The sequence below is a fragment of the Chiloscyllium punctatum genome, chromosome 41 (assembly GCF_047496795.1).
Source record: "Chiloscyllium punctatum isolate Juve2018m chromosome 41, sChiPun1.3, whole genome shotgun sequence".
Lineage (NCBI taxonomy): Eukaryota > Metazoa > Chordata > Chondrichthyes > Orectolobiformes > Hemiscylliidae > Chiloscyllium > Chiloscyllium punctatum.
Window position 1 is genome coordinate 33,966,800 of NC_092779.1, and position 15,477 is coordinate 33,982,276.

A 15,477-nucleotide genomic window follows, 5' to 3' on the forward strand; every position below is an offset into this window, starting at 1 on the left:
AGAGATAAGCTAGAGGAGGGTGGGGTGGGGAGAGAGTAGCATAGAGTACAATGGGTGAGTGGGGGAGGAGATGAAGGTGATAGGTCAAGGAGGAGAGGGTGGAGTGGATAGGTGGAAAAGAAGATAGGCAGGTCGGACAAGTCCGGACAAGTCAAGGAGACAATGCTGAGCTGGAAGTTTGAAACTAGGATGAGGTGGGGGAAGGGGAAATGAGGAAGCTGTTGAAATCCACATTGATGCCCTGGGGTTGAAGTGTTCCGAGGCGGAAGATGAGGCGTTCTTCCTCCAGGCGTCTGGTGGTGAGGGAGCGGCGGTGAAGGAGGCCGAGGACCTCCATGTCTCCATGTCGCCCAGTCTCCCCAATGTAGAGGAGACCACATCGGGAGCAACGGATACAATAAATGATATTAGTGGATGTGCAGGTAAAACTTTGATGGATATGGAAGGCTCCTTTAGGGACTTGGATAGAGGTGAGGGAGGAGGTGTGGGCACAGGTTTTACAGTTCCTGCGGTGGCAGGGGAAAGTGCCAGAATGGGAGGGTGGGTCGTAGGGGGGTGTGGACCTGACCAAGTAGTCACGGAGGGAACGGTCTTTGCGGAAGGCGGAAAGGGGTGGGGAGGGAAATATATCCCTAGTGGTGGGGTCTTTTTGGAGGTGGCGGAAATGTCTGCGGATGATTTGGTTTATGCGAAGGTTTGTAGGGTGGAAGGTGAGCACCAGGGGCGTTCTGTCCTTGTTACGGTTGGAGGGGTGGGGTCTGAGGGCGGAGGTGCGGGATGTGGACGAGATGCGTTGGCGGGCATCTTTAACCACGTGGGAAGGGAAATTGCGGTCTCTAAAGAAGGAGGCCATCTGGTGTATTCTATGGTGGAACTGGTCCTCCTGGGAGCAGATACGGCGGAGGCGGAGAAATTGGGAATACGGGATGGCATTTTTGCAAGAGATAGGGTGGGAAGAGGTGTAATCCAGGTAGCTATGGGAGTCAGTGGGTTTGTAAAAAATGTCAGTTTCAAGTCGGTCGTCCTTGACACTATCCTATCCCCCCTAGTCCAGGAACTCCCCACATACGTTCGAGATACCACCCATGCCCTCCACCTCCTCCAAGACTTCCGTTTCCCCGGCCCCCAATGCCTCATCTTCACCATGGATATCCAATCCCTCTACACCTCCATTCGCCATGATCAGGGCCTCCAAGCCCTCCGTTTTTTCCTCTCCAGACGTCCCCAACAGTACCCTTCCACTGACACTCTCATTCGTTTGGCCGAACTGGTCCTCACCCTTAACAATTTCTCCTTTGAATCCTCCCACTTCCTCCAGACCAAAGGGGTAGCCATGGGCACACGTATGGGCCCCAGCTATGCCTGTCTCTTTGTTGGCTACGTAGAATAGTTGATCTTCCGTAATTACACCGGCACCATTCCCCACCTCTTCCTCCGCTACATTGATGACTGCATTGGCGCCACCTCATGCTCCTGCAAGGAGGTTGAGCAATTCATCAACTTCACCAACACATTCCACCCTGACCTTAAATTTACCTGGACCATCTCTGACACCTCGCTCCACTTCCTGAACCTCTCCATCTCCATTAGTGATGACCGACTTGACACTGACATTTTTTACACACACCCCTACGACCCACCCTCCCATTCTGGCACTTTCCCCTGCCACCGCAGGAACTGTAAAACCTGTGCCCACACCACCTCCCTCACCTCTATCCAAGTCCCTAAAGGAGCCTTCCACATCCATCAAAGTTTTACCTGCACATCCACTAATATCATTTATTGTATCCGTTGCTCCCGATGTGGTCTCCTCTACATTGGGGAGACTGGGTGCCTCCTAGCAGAGCGCTTTAGGGAACATCTCCGAGACACCCGCACCAATCAACCAAACCGCCCCGTGGCCCAACATTTCAACTCCCCCTCCCACTCTGCCGAGGACATGGAGGTCCTCGGCCTCCTTCACCGCCGCTGCCTCACCACCATACGCCTGGAGGAAGAACGCCTCATCTTCCGCCTCGGAACACTTCAACCCCAGGGCATCAATGTGGATTTCAACAGCTTCCTCATTTCCCCTTCCCCCACCTCATCCTAGTTTCAAACTTCCAGCTCAGCACTGTCTCCTTGACTTGTCCGGACTTGTCCGACCTGCCTATCTTCTTTTCCACCTATCCACTCCACCCTCTCCTCCTTGACCTATCACCTTCATCTCCTCCCCCACTCACCCATTGTACTCTATGCTACTCTCTCCCCACCCCACCCTCCTCTAGCTTATCTCTCCACGCTTCAGGCTCACTGCCTTTATTCCTGATGAAGGGCTTTTGCCCGAAACGTCGATTTCGCTGCTCGTTGGATGCTGCCTGAACTGCTGTGCTCTTCCAGTACCACTAATCCAGTATTTGGTTTTCAGCATCTGCAGTCATTGTTTTTACCTTGGGAACAATAGATACTCATGTAGTCAGCAACGTCCACATCCTGTGAAAAACCATATGTGTAGGCATATTTAGTTTGAATAATGAATTTTTATATCTGCATTTTTTGCTTTTTTTTAAAAACTTGATTGGATGTGTTGGATAAGACTCTATGTTTTTGAGATCTGAGAATGTGGAAATTGCTATTCCTTCGAGGTAAGGTGAATTGCGTGTATGCTTTTAAAAGGTAGCTGGGCAAACACATGAGGGAGACAAGATTAGATAATGTTTAGTTAGGGGAGACTTGCTCCATTCACAAACACTGGCATTGACTGAACAATGTAAATGTCTATATTGTGTTGTACATTCAATGTAATTCTCTGTAAGGCCAGCATATGTATTTAACTATTAACAGGACAGATGAAATCTTCCAACATCCTTGCTCACAGACAGTTAATCACACACAGACTCTGTCAGCTGCAATTTCAAATTCAGTCCACCAGATCTGCTGCAGTTCTGCCTTTCTTGCTACCAGCTGCCAAGTCTGTGCCATCTGCATGGGTTTCCCAAAGATTTGCCTTGTGTTCCTTCAAAGAAAATGTGAGCGCATTTCGTCAAATGTTGTCTGAGTTAACCTGTTTTATAGCAACAATCCTGATTGAGGGATGCAGTAAGGATGACGGCAGGACAAAACATTGGTCAAGTTTTGATAGAGTAACCAAAGAGAAATTGTTTCTATTGGCTGGACTATTGGTTATCAGAGAATTTAAGATAGTTGATAGAATAAACAATAGGGAGTTTTTTTCTGAACATGCTGTGAGGTACGATCTAGAGTGCATTCACTTAAAGTGATTTCAAAAGAAAATTAGATAAGTACTTGCTGGGAAGAAATGCAAGACTGCAGGGAAAGAAAAGGGAGTTTTTCTTTTGAAGATAGCTTCTTCAAAGAACTATCAAAGGCATCATGGACCATGCATCATCTCCTTTTTAACAATACAATTCAAGTTTACAAAGTTCTTGTTTATTCCTGTGTAGATGAGTACAATGGAATTTTGAGCACTGTGGTTTCTGATCTGGAAATTTATTTTTCTTCTCCCCATTTTTGCCCAACCCCAATGTTTCTATTAATGAGGGAGTAGATTTGGGGTATGACAATGTTTACTCATGTTCCAGTATGCAACAATATTACCAGCTCAAATACTTTGGAGAACTTTTATTCACCCAAACTACAGCCTCTGATTCTAAGGTCATATATTGGTTTGAGTGGGAATATTACTCCTGTTAGAAACAAATAATTTTGCCTTGAACTTTTTTTTTTGTCTTGCATTTAAAGTATAACTCCAACTCTTGATCCTTTCTGAACTAGTAATCTGGGGGAAATTGAAGGCACAAGCCTACCTAGTGCCAGTCTATGTAAGTTGCTTCGTTTTGGAGAACTGTGTAATATGTGCAAGTTTTTAAATTTTTACAGACGTTATCAGAAACTGCAGAAGATTATGAAGCCATGGTAAGAATCCAAATGGAGTGTCATTTTTTGCAATCTCTCACTGCATGGTTGGAAATCAAGCCCTCACACCTTCAAATAATGCTTCCTGCTCTGATCTGTGTTGCCTCTTGCTCTATGCAATGCTTTGTTTTGCATGTGATAATGAGCAGTTCGATGATTCTTCCTCTCTTCACTAAAAAGCGCCTTTTTTGTTGCACTGTCTTATTTTCCTTGCCAGTCTGCATCCCTAATGCAAGTTTCCAGAATCACAAAGATTGCAAATGACCCAAAAGCATACTAACTAAAATAATGAAGGCACTTACTGACCAATAAATGCCACTTGCTTTGTAAAATTGTTGAGCTACACAGTAAATATTTTATCTAAAGTGTAGCATCCTGATTCCTCTATCCCCTTCACCGTCAGGACTGACCACCTGAAGGTGCTGGGTATTTGGTTCGGGGGGGCTGGGGCGTGCGCCAAGACCTGGGAGGAGCGGATCAGAAAGATGAGACAGAAACTAGGCAGATGGGGGCAACGGTCGCTCTCCATCGCGGGAAAAAACCTGGTCATCAGGTGTGAGGTCCTCTCAGTATTGCTATATGTGGCACAGGTCTGGCCTATCCCCAGGACCTGTGCCGCCGCAGTCACCCGGGCCATCTTCCAATTCATTTGGAGATCAAAGATGGACCGGGTCCGAAGAGACTCAATGTACAAAGACCGGTGCAATGGGGGAAAAAACACGCCCAATGCCACCCTCACCCTGATGGCCACCTTTGTGTGTGGCTGCATCAAGCTGTGCGTGGATCCCCGGTACGCAAACACCAAGTGTCACTACGTACTGAGGTTCTACCTGTCCCCGGTGTTGCGAAGGATGGGCCTGGCCTCGCTGCCGCGGAACGCTCCGAGTAGTTGGACCGTTCCGTATCACCTGTCCTTCGTGGAGAAATTTATGAGGAAAAACACCTTTGACCACAAGTCCATCAGGAAGTGGTCAGCACGTAGCGTCCTTGAGACCCTTCGGGAAAAGGAGAGGGCGGATCCTGTCGAGCGGTTCCCTGAGCAGACTGTCAAAGCCATTTGGCAGAATGCCTCATCGCCAGAACTTTCCAACAAGCACCAAGACGTGGCTTGGCTGGTGGTGAGAAGGGCTCTGCCTGTGAGATCCTTTATGCACGCCCGGACTCTCTGCCGCACCGCACGCTGCCCTCGAAGTGGCTGCGGGGGGGACGAGACTGTCACACACCTCCTTCTGGAATGTGCCTATGCAGAGGAAGTCTGGAGAGGAATGCAGTGGTGCTTGTCGAGGTTCGTCCCGAGCAGCGCCGTGACGCGGGACTCCGTGCTCTACGGCCTGTTCCCCGGGACTCACACCGAGACGAACATTAACTGCGCCTGGAGGATCATCAACTCGGTGAAGGACGCTCTCTGGGCGGTCCGAAACCTGTTGATCTTCCAGCTGAAGGAGTTGACCCCGACCGAGTGTTGCAGACTGGCACATTCCAAGGTCCAAGACTACGTGTTGAGGGACGCGCTGAAGCTTGGGGCAGCTGCCGCCAAGGCGCGGTGGGGAAAGACCACCGTGTAAGATCGGCCTGCCGAAAGAATAACAGGGGGCCCATACAGACGTTTTTTTGGGCTCTGCTGATGCCTCAGCCAAATATATGTATATATACAAGATTGAAAAAATGCACAGGATTGTAAAGGACAAGAATAAAGTCGAATCTGTGTTTGTAAATATGGACATATGTATGGCATGATCCAATGTACAGACCATCAAATCATTTATGAATAAAGTATATTTTTGAAATAAAAAAAAAAAAAAAAAAGTAGCATCCTGATTACCAAGCTATAAAATCATATTTTATGGATTAAAATATTAGTGTGATTATGGGTAAAAGATTCAAACCTGGAGATTTTTACTTCTCTATCTGCAGGTTGGTTTTATTGCTACTTTGATTAAATTTCATGAACCTTTCTGAAATAGATGAATGAAGATACAAGCTTGTCTAGTGCTAGTCTATGTAATGAGATCCTCATGGTTATTAATGTGATGAACCTCAGCTCTTACTGAGCCAATGAGTTTATTTATTTTTTCATTGTGTGGCATTGTAAAGGAACTTATCTTAAATTTGTGAAAGTTATTGCTTTGTAAGTCCACTGTGAAAACCTGAAGAGAAAGCATCATTGTTGGTTTTGGGGTTGCTGCAAGTTATAACAACCTTTCATTTAAGTGACAGTATTTCTTGGATGCAGTTTTTGGGAGGAGACTATTGTGTGGCTGTGTCCTACTTTAGAAACCTTAATCCTGTTTTGAATGAATTCCAGACCAATGCAGAATGTTGTCACTTCACACACAGAAATGATCAAATGTACTTGCAAGATGCCTTTGAGCATGTCTGTCAAATGACTGCTTGTGAGTGGCTGCCAGGATTACCAACAACCTAAAAGACTGTCATCCTGAATTTACAGGAGCATTGACTGAAATACTCTGTAACAATGGACTATTAAATTGATATAGCTTTTTTTTTACCCACTTTTGAATGATTCCATGAATTGATGGGGCCAAGTTCAGACCTGTATGTAGAAGCAAACTGTCTTTTAAAATATGGGTTACCAGTAATTTGAAACTAGTACTTAAATTCAACAAACTTTCTGAAGCCCAGCATTAAGATACTGTCTCTTTAAAAGGTAATAGAGCTAAAGTCATTTCACTGAGCGTGGACTGGTAGCCTTCATTAGCCTGGTAAGCATTTCCAGAAAGGCACCTAATTGTGAAGAGGGGTGAATGGAGGCTGTCTTTGTCTGATGAAGTTGAAATGGTCCCTCTGGCTTTGCAGTTAATAATTTTATTTTTTAAAAATGTATTCATATAATTAGAATGAAAATGTCCTAGCTGAGGTTGTATTAAGTTCCTAGAAATAAAATATTTTCTCTAATTCCTTTCTGAATCATAATTTTGCTGAATATTTTATATCCAAGTTACTCTTATTCATAAGATCAAAGGGTTGCTCTCATCAGAAATATTTATATTGCATACTGAAAGTTACATTACCCAGAGGACGACTAGTGGTGAAAAATAGTGATATTTCCAAATCTGAATACTCTATCTTGGAGGGGAAGTTGCAGTTGATGGTATCACCAATGTCATTTGAACTTGTGGATGGCACAGTGGCTAGCATTGCTGCCTCACAGCGCCAGGGACGCAGGTTCGATTCCAGCATAGGTTTAACGTCTGTGAGGGTTTCCTCCAGGTGCTCCACTTTCCTCCCACAGTTCAAAGATGTGCAGCTTGGATAGATTGGGCAATTTAGCATGGCCAGTGTAACCAGGGATATGAAGGCTAAGTGGATTAGCCATGGAGAAAATGCAGGGTTACATGGATGATTCTAGAGAAATTGCTAGAGTGTATCTTGTGGATGGTGCAATGCAATCATAATATGCAGTGGTTATTGGGGTGCTGATGAAAAGTACTGCTTTATCCTGGAAGGTGTTGAATTCCTTGAGTGTTGTTAGAGTTACGCTATTCAGATAATTATAGTATACATTTCATTACCATCCTGACTTGTGACTTGTTAGATGGTGGACAGGTTTTGCAAAGTCAAGAGGTGACTCACTGCTTCCAAAATATTCAACTTCTTCCCTGCTTTGGTTACCACACTATTAGTCTGACTGGTTCAATTAGACTTCTGGTTAGAGTTGATCCCAAGATGTTGATTGGGGTGTGAGGTTTGGCAGGGCAGGGGTACAGAGTCAAACAATGCGAATGAATGTCACAGGGAATGGTTTGCCACTCTCTTATTGACTGCCATCTCTGTGGTATGAATGTTAGTTGACATTTATTGGCCTAAAGCCAATATTCTCCAGTCTTTGAGTTATAAGATTTTCACAGTAGTTGCAATTGGGACTGACTCTCCAGTCATTAGCAAGCAGCCCCAGTTTTCTACTTGTGCTGGAGGAAAGGATACTCGAGCGGTTGAAGATGGTTGGGTCTCAGATACTGACTTGAGCATCTGTAGTAATGTTCCTATCTTTACCTTCTATCTTTGTAGGATTCAAGTCAGTGGAGAATGTTCCCCTGATTTCCATTGACTTCAATTTACCTGGGCTCTCTGATGTCACACTGCTGATGAACGCTGTCTTGATGTTCAGAGTTCAGATTATTTTGTCTATGTATAGACTAAAACTGAAATGAGGTTAGAGGTGAATATTCCTGCAGGAATCTAAAATGATCATCAGTGACGTGATTGATGAGCAACTTTTGTCTAAAACATTGTCAATGACTAAATCTGTCACTGGGCTTGTGATTGAGGGGAGGCTCATGGAGATTGTCCCGCACTTTGTGAACGGTTTTTCTTCTTGGATAATTTTGCAATTTGTTTGGTAGATTCCAGTTTTATGGGTGTTGTGAAGGATCTTGTCTAAAAGAGTAACTAGTTCTGAAGCATCAGTTTTCAGCACCTTCCCCTCAGAGTTGTCAGGGGCATAACGTTTGCTTTTTCCCATGTGCCCAACCATTCTTGATACCAAATGGAGTGAATCAAATAGATTTATGGACTGGCTTTTATGTTGATGAGGAGCCCACTTGGAGCATTTGAAATAAAGGTATGTGGAATTTGGCAGATAATTTATTTTGTTAAATGCCCTGCAGTCATTTTGTTGTAAGACACATTGTTGCTGAATGTAATGATACAGTGACTGAAAAAGTAGAAAACTGTCAAAATGCCCAGAATGATTGTCCAGGTTTCTTTTTCCCATCTTACAGCATCTCTGAAATGACTCTTGCATCTATTCCAGATACTGATCATAAAAAGTCCTTTGATTCACTAAAAACCCTTTCAAATATATGATATGGGAGTAGGAGCAGATCATATGAATCCTTAGGCCTGCCCTATTCAACACAAGTTTGGCTGATCTGCTTCAACTCCATTTTCTAGCCCATGCCCCTTATCATTTGATTTGGTTAAAGACCAGTCAATTTCAAACTTAAATATACTCTTAAGGGGAAGCATGAATAACCCATTGGGCTAGTCAAGTCCAAATAATCACAGCTCTGAATGAAAAGTTTTTTTTTATCATTCCAATCCTAAATTATTAACCTCTTATCCTGAGACTGCCCACATACTCAAAATTTCCCAGTGAGAAGAAGCAATCTCTCATGCCTGCCTTGTAAAGTCTATTTAGTGTAATTGGCATTTGAATTCTATCATCACTGTTTGTTCTGAAATCCAGAGAATATAGACCCAATTTACTCAGCATCTCACCATAGGCCAACCCTCTCAACCCGGGACCAATCTATTGAATTTTCCCAATGTAAGTGCATCACTTCTTAAATATGCACACAATATGCCAGGTGTTGTCACACCAAATCTGTGTACAATTGTAACAAGACTTTTTTTTCTGTACTCCATCCCCTGGCAATAAAAACCACATTCATAGAGTCATGGAGATGTACAGCACAGAAACAGACTCTTTGGTCCAACTCCTCCATGCCAACCAGATATCCCAACCCAATCTAGTCCCACCTACCACCACCTGGCCCATATCCCTCCAAACCCTTCCTATTCATGTACCCCTCCAAATGCCTTTTAAGTGTTGCTGTTTTACCAGCCTCCACCACTTCCTCTGCCAGCTTGTTCCATACACACACCACCCTCTCTGTGAAAACTTTGCCCCTTAGGTCCCTTTGAAATCTTTCTCCCCTTGTCTTAAACCTGTGCCCTCTAGTTTTGCACTCCCCCCATCCCAGGAAACAGACCTTGGCTATTCACCATTTCATGCCCCTCATGATTTTATAAACTTCTATAAGGTCACTCCTCAGCCTCTGATGCTCCAGGGAAAATAGTGCCAGCCTATTCAGCCTCTCTGTATAGCTGAAACCCTTCAACCCTAGCAACATCCTTGTAAAGTTGGTGAAACAAGTTTTAGAATTTCCTGATGGAGCATGTGAAATCCAGGTTTAAGCTATTCTATCCCCATCATTGAAGGCGATTTTGCCATTGTAGAGCCATACAAGTTATATAGCACAGGACCAGACTGTTCGGCCCAAGTTGTTCATGCCAACCAGATTCCCTTAACTAAACTAGTCCCACTTGTCTGTGTTTGGCCCATATCCCTCTAAACCTTTCCTGTCCATGTACCTGTTCAAATGTCTTTTAAGTATCATTGTACCCAGTTCTATCACTTCCTCTGGCAGCTCGTTCTATATGCACAACACCCTCTGTGCGAAAATGTTGCCCCTCAGGTCCCTTTTAAATCTTGTCTCTCTCTAGGGAGCCCTAGAGGGTTGATGCAGTGTCTGGGTCAGGAGTGATATCAAACTCTTCCAGATATTTCTCTCACTCCTGGGATTGAGATGCCACTCAGTCTTTCCTGTAGCAACGCAGAATGCTTTTGGTGGCTTGTGAGTTTGAGCAAAATGGCTGTGTGTCATTCAGGCTAGTGGTACTCTTTGGATTGTATTCTCAACAGTTTTTGTAAGATGGGCCACAAAGCCTGACAACTACAATCCTAAGATACTTCACAGGATCATTATAAGACAAATTATTGCACTGATCCATTTAGATTTATAAGTTCACCAAACAAAAACTTGGTCAAAGAGATAAGATTTAAAGAGTGTCTTAAAGGAAGAAAGTAAGGTAGATAAGTGGTGAGGGTGAGAGGGGAATTTCCAGAGCTTTAAGACCCTGGCATCCGACAGTACAACTCCCAAGTGGTTGAGTGATGAAAATAACTCTCGTATTCCATCATACTCCTGACCTGTGCCCTGGAGATAGTGGGCAGGTTTTGTGGAATCAGGAGGTGAGTTACTCACTGCAGGATTCCTAGCCTCTGACCTGCTCTTCACATCTTGATTCCTACATGTATGGGTTGGTGTTGTGAATAAGGAAAAGTTCTTTAGGGTCTCCTGGGAGAAGTCTTTTTTCTCTTAATGGTGACGTAGCAACGGTCCAGTAGAAAGAAAGCTACCTGGCTATTTGACATTATGGAAGAACTAATAGCTGAGGGTAGCACCTAGTCTCCTACTTGTTCACTGCTAATTTTTGGAAGCCCCACTTGATGGAAAGACTGATATAGAACACTGGGCAGTTAAAGTTCGTTAGGTCACTGGTTGGCAATGTTGCTAGTGGGTGGTAAATATGTGCAGCCTTTGGTTTGATCTCTGATTCTCATTGAGAATAGTGGACTGTCTGTCCATGTGATTTCCATGGATTAATTATATTATAATTTGCATGATAATGGCATGTTATCAAATAAAATCAAGGTGTCTGCATTAGGATGGGATGAGTTCAGGTAATTTATTGAGGGCAAGAACATCAATTGTTCGTGTTTCAAGATCTCACTCTTTGGTCTAGATAAATGTAAAATGTTGAGTAGATAAGTGTGGACTGCTGGACTGATGATCTTGACTATTTGATTTTGAAAGGAACCTTTCATTAACAAATTCAGTCTTTTTCAAGTTGAGACCCTCCATGGAAGTTCAGCCAACTTCTTGATGATATTATATGGCAAGTTCTTGAATTAGCACATCTTTGTACACCATCTGTCGGTTGTCATCAATCCGGTGTTGTTTGCTAATATGGCTGGAAGGTTGAATACTCTGCTGCCATGTTAGTGAAGTTGTCTTATGCACTCATCCTAAAATAGTGCCTTTTCGTGCTGACATCGACACTTCCACTGATGCTGCTGATCACATAACCGTGGATGTCACCGCCAATCTCCTGATCATTCCCACACACATACCCACCCCAGAGACAATCTCCATCCCCACTCCCAACCCCAGCTCAACACTCTGCCCTAGCTCCAAGCCCAGCCGGATATTTACCAACCCCCAAGCTCTTCCTCAATGAGGACGAACAGTCAGTCCTCAGCAAAGGATTTACCTTCATTCCACTCTGCCCAAATTTCGCACATATCTATATGTCAAACACTTTTTCCTCCGCTTCCATGCCTACTTGTTCAAACATGAATTCCACCCACTCTCCGATGCACCTCCTCCTGCCTCGAACAAACTCCATCCTCCTGGAGGCCCCGTCCTGGCCTCCTACCTTACCTTGACCTCTTCATCTCCAATCCCGTTGCGACATCAACGCCTCTCACCTGCTCCAACCTCTGCCCATCTGAATGTGTGGTCCTCCGCTCCCTCTACTCCAACCCCAACCTCACCATCAAACCAGTTAACAAGGGAGACACAGTGGTAGATTGGCGCACCAATCTCTTTCTCACCAAAGCCACACGCCAACTTGCTCACACCTCCTCCTACCATCCATAGCCTCCAACCTCATAGTTCCCCAACCCCCCATGCCCGTTTCTGTCTTCTCCTTAAAATTCATAAGCCTCACAGCCCCAGTCAACTGATCTTCTCTGCCTGCTCCTGTCCTACTGAACTCGTCTCCTTTTATCTTGACTCCGTCCTGTCCCCTTTTGTTCAGGAACTCCCCACCTATGTTCGGGACATCACCCATGCTATCTACCTTCTCCACAACTTTCAGTCCCCAACACCTTATCTTCACCATCTGGTCTCTCTACACCTCCATTTCTTTCACTCCCACAGACCCCCTCCACAGACACTCTCATTCTCACCCTTAGCAACTTTTCCTTTTCAATCCACTTCATTCAAACCAGTGGCATGGCCATGGGTAGCCATATAGGTCCGAACCATGCCTGCCTCTTTGTAGCGTATGTGGAACAATCCCTTTTCCGCACCTACGTAGACACCATTCCACACCTTTTCCTCCGCTACATTGATGATTGTATTGGCACTGTCTTGTGCTCCCACAAGGAGCTCAAACAGTTCATCTGCTTCACCCACACCTTCCACCCTGACCTCAAATTCACCTGGACCATCTTTGATACCTCCCTCTCCTTCCTGGACCTCTCTGATTCCATCTCCAGCAGCCAACTCTGCATTGACATCTATGACAGAACCACTGACTTCCACAACTACCTTAATTACATCATCTTCCACCCCCGGCAAAAATGTAATCCCAGAGTCCCAATTCCTCTGGCTCCACCGTTTATGCTCCCAAAATGAGTAATTCCACTTCAGGACATCCTGGATGTCCTCCGACTTCAAAGACTGCAATTTCTTGTCCCCCATGATCAAAGTGTGCTCACTGCATCTCCTCCATTTCCTGCACGTCTGCCCTCAAACGAAGCCTCTCCAACCACAACATGGTAGAACCCTCTGGTCCTCCCATCCCATCCACTCATCTCCAAGTCCAATGCTACTTCCGCCACCTGCAATCTGACCCCACCACCAAAACGATATGTCCTGCTCTCCACCCACCCCTCACCACCACCCCCACCTTTTTGAACAGATTATTCAATTAGTCTCATTGCTTCTTCCCTATTTTGCTGAAAACAATCCCTTCTCAGGTGCCTCTTCTTGATTGTTGTTCAAGTTTCCTTGCAATGCTAAAGGGAATAATCCGATTAGGGAACTGCCTGGGTTTGCTTGCATGCAGGATTCTTACCTTTCAATTGGCATCAACAATTAGGGCTCTTGTGCAGACAATGACCACTTAGGTGAGACACTACAGGGCCACTGGAATAGGGTCTTAAAGAAAGACTTTCTAAAGACATTGAAGGAGGATGAGACTGTGAGTTTGTTTTGTTTTTGTAATGTGAAGTGAAGAGAATCTGGAAAGCAGTAAATGTGGGGTTTAGTCTGTATATGATTGTCATTATGAAAGGTGAGTAGAATGCCATTGTGTGCATAAAAGTGTAATAGTGAACACGAGATGATCAAATGATGGTCTCCAAGTTGAAATGGAAAATAAATGATACATGAACGGTGCAATTCGTATGCATTTAAAACACTGCTTCGTGAATGGATCCTTTTGTTTTGAAAGTTATGATTGGTGAGGATTGTATGACTCTGCTGTTTAGAAATTGTTTCTCCAAAATTGATTCAAGTACTTTACTTCAAGTGTTTAAGCTGGTACAGTGCCAGTATGATATTAAACCAGGACAGGTCTGCCAGTTTCAGGTGATACCATGGCATTATCTGAAATTGCGAGGAAGTTCTCCCAGCATCTTTCCATTTTGCCCATTCTATGCTTTTTATTTCTTAAAAATAGATTGATCAGTCTTTGATCTGATTGATCTTTGTTAGTTTTTACAGAATACTTGTGACTAATGGAACTGCATTACAAAATAAAAGTGCAGCCAAAATGTTTCACCTTGATTGGATACTATTGATGCAAATAGTACAGAGCATGTTTTTGCTATCCTGAAACTGGAGTCAATAATATGCTGATCCAGATGCTGTGGAGTTAATTCTCTTAACCATGAGGAGAGGATCAAACACATTTTACTGGTGAATGACTAGAAGATCCTACATTAGTCCATTTGAGTGTAGAATCTGTGCCAGTGGCATTTAAGTTATCATGTGAACTCAGCTGATAGATGTCGGTCCACATTATAGTTACCTTATGTAAAACAGGATGATGACGCATAATTAATTACAGAACTGGAGACGGAATAAATTTGGTACACAGTTTCTGTAATTCCAAAAAACAGGTAACATATTAACACCAGGCAATTTTCAATTTTCTATGCATTCACTAAAGTCATGCTTCGTGGTTCAGAAAATATTTTCTTCCATGAACTTATTCCTTATTTTTTAATCTAGAGTCCCTACTCCAACAGTTTTCTAGAAAAGAAATGGTAATTCTTGATGGATAACACAGTCCCTGACAAAGCTGGAAATGTGGATGAAGTTGGTTGCTTATCTAATCTGGGAGTTCCATAACCCAGCACATGGGAATTGCATGATGGTCTCTTGGCTGCACTGCACAATTTCTACTAATACTTCTTCCTTTCAGATTATTGCACTGCTGTGTATTGAGTTATTGGCATAATTTAATTTGTTCATTTTTTATTGCAGCTACCCATATGCTCTTTGCTTTCTGACATCTACGGTACCATGTAGGGCTTGTTATGGTACCAGTAGGGCTTTCTTCTGTTGTATACCTGTGCCTAATTTCTTGCAGTGCAGAAACAACTTGAGAGAAATTCCCCTGTGGTCTGAGTTCAGGCATCTTGAACTGACTTGTACATCATTTATTCTTTCAGCTTTGGGGATATGCTGTCATTCACATTGACTGCATTCGTTGAGCTCATGGACCATGGAATTGTCTCCTGGGATACATTCTCTGTGGCTTTCATCAAAAAGGTACTGTGCTGGCTGTTATGGTTTGAAATAACGAAGTGAGAGACAGGAAAGGCACAGCTGTACAGTATTTTGGAGCAAGGGAATAGGAGTAGGTCATCCAGCCATTCAAGCCTGTTCTAACATTCAGTTAGATCATGTCAGATCTTTATCTTAACTCCCTCCATCTGTGGGCGGCATGGTGGCACAGTGGTTAGCACTGCTGCCTCACAGCGCCAGAGACCCGGGTTCAATTCCCGACTCAGGCGACTCTGCGGAGTTTGCACGTTCTCCCTGTGTCTGCGTGGGTTTCGTCCGGGTGCTCCGGTTTCCTCTCACAGTCCAAAGATGTGACGTCAGGTGAATTGGCCATGCTAAATTGTCCGTAGTGTTAGGTAAAGGGGTAAATGTACGGGAATGGGTGGGTTAC

The 15,477-nt window shown here is 44.2% G+C and overlaps 1 protein-coding gene across 11 annotated transcripts in view; it reads left to right on the plus strand.

Moving 5' to 3' along the window:
- The window catches only part of elmo1 (engulfment and cell motility 1 (ced-12 homolog, C. elegans)), a 281,631-nt gene that overhangs the window by 84,994 nt on the left and 181,160 nt on the right, over positions 1 to 15,477 (plus strand). For 10 of the 11 annotated variants that reach the window (XM_072560697.1, XM_072560695.1, XM_072560693.1 and 7 more), the window contains 2 exons: positions 3,880 to 3,915; positions 14,972 to 15,071. In XM_072560697.1, coding sequence (XP_072416798.1) covers positions 3,880 to 3,915; positions 14,972 to 15,071 — 136 coding nt within the window. The remainder of the gene's footprint in view (positions 1 to 3,879; positions 3,916 to 14,971; positions 15,072 to 15,477) is intronic. The other variant, XM_072560705.1, reaches the window with a different exon arrangement.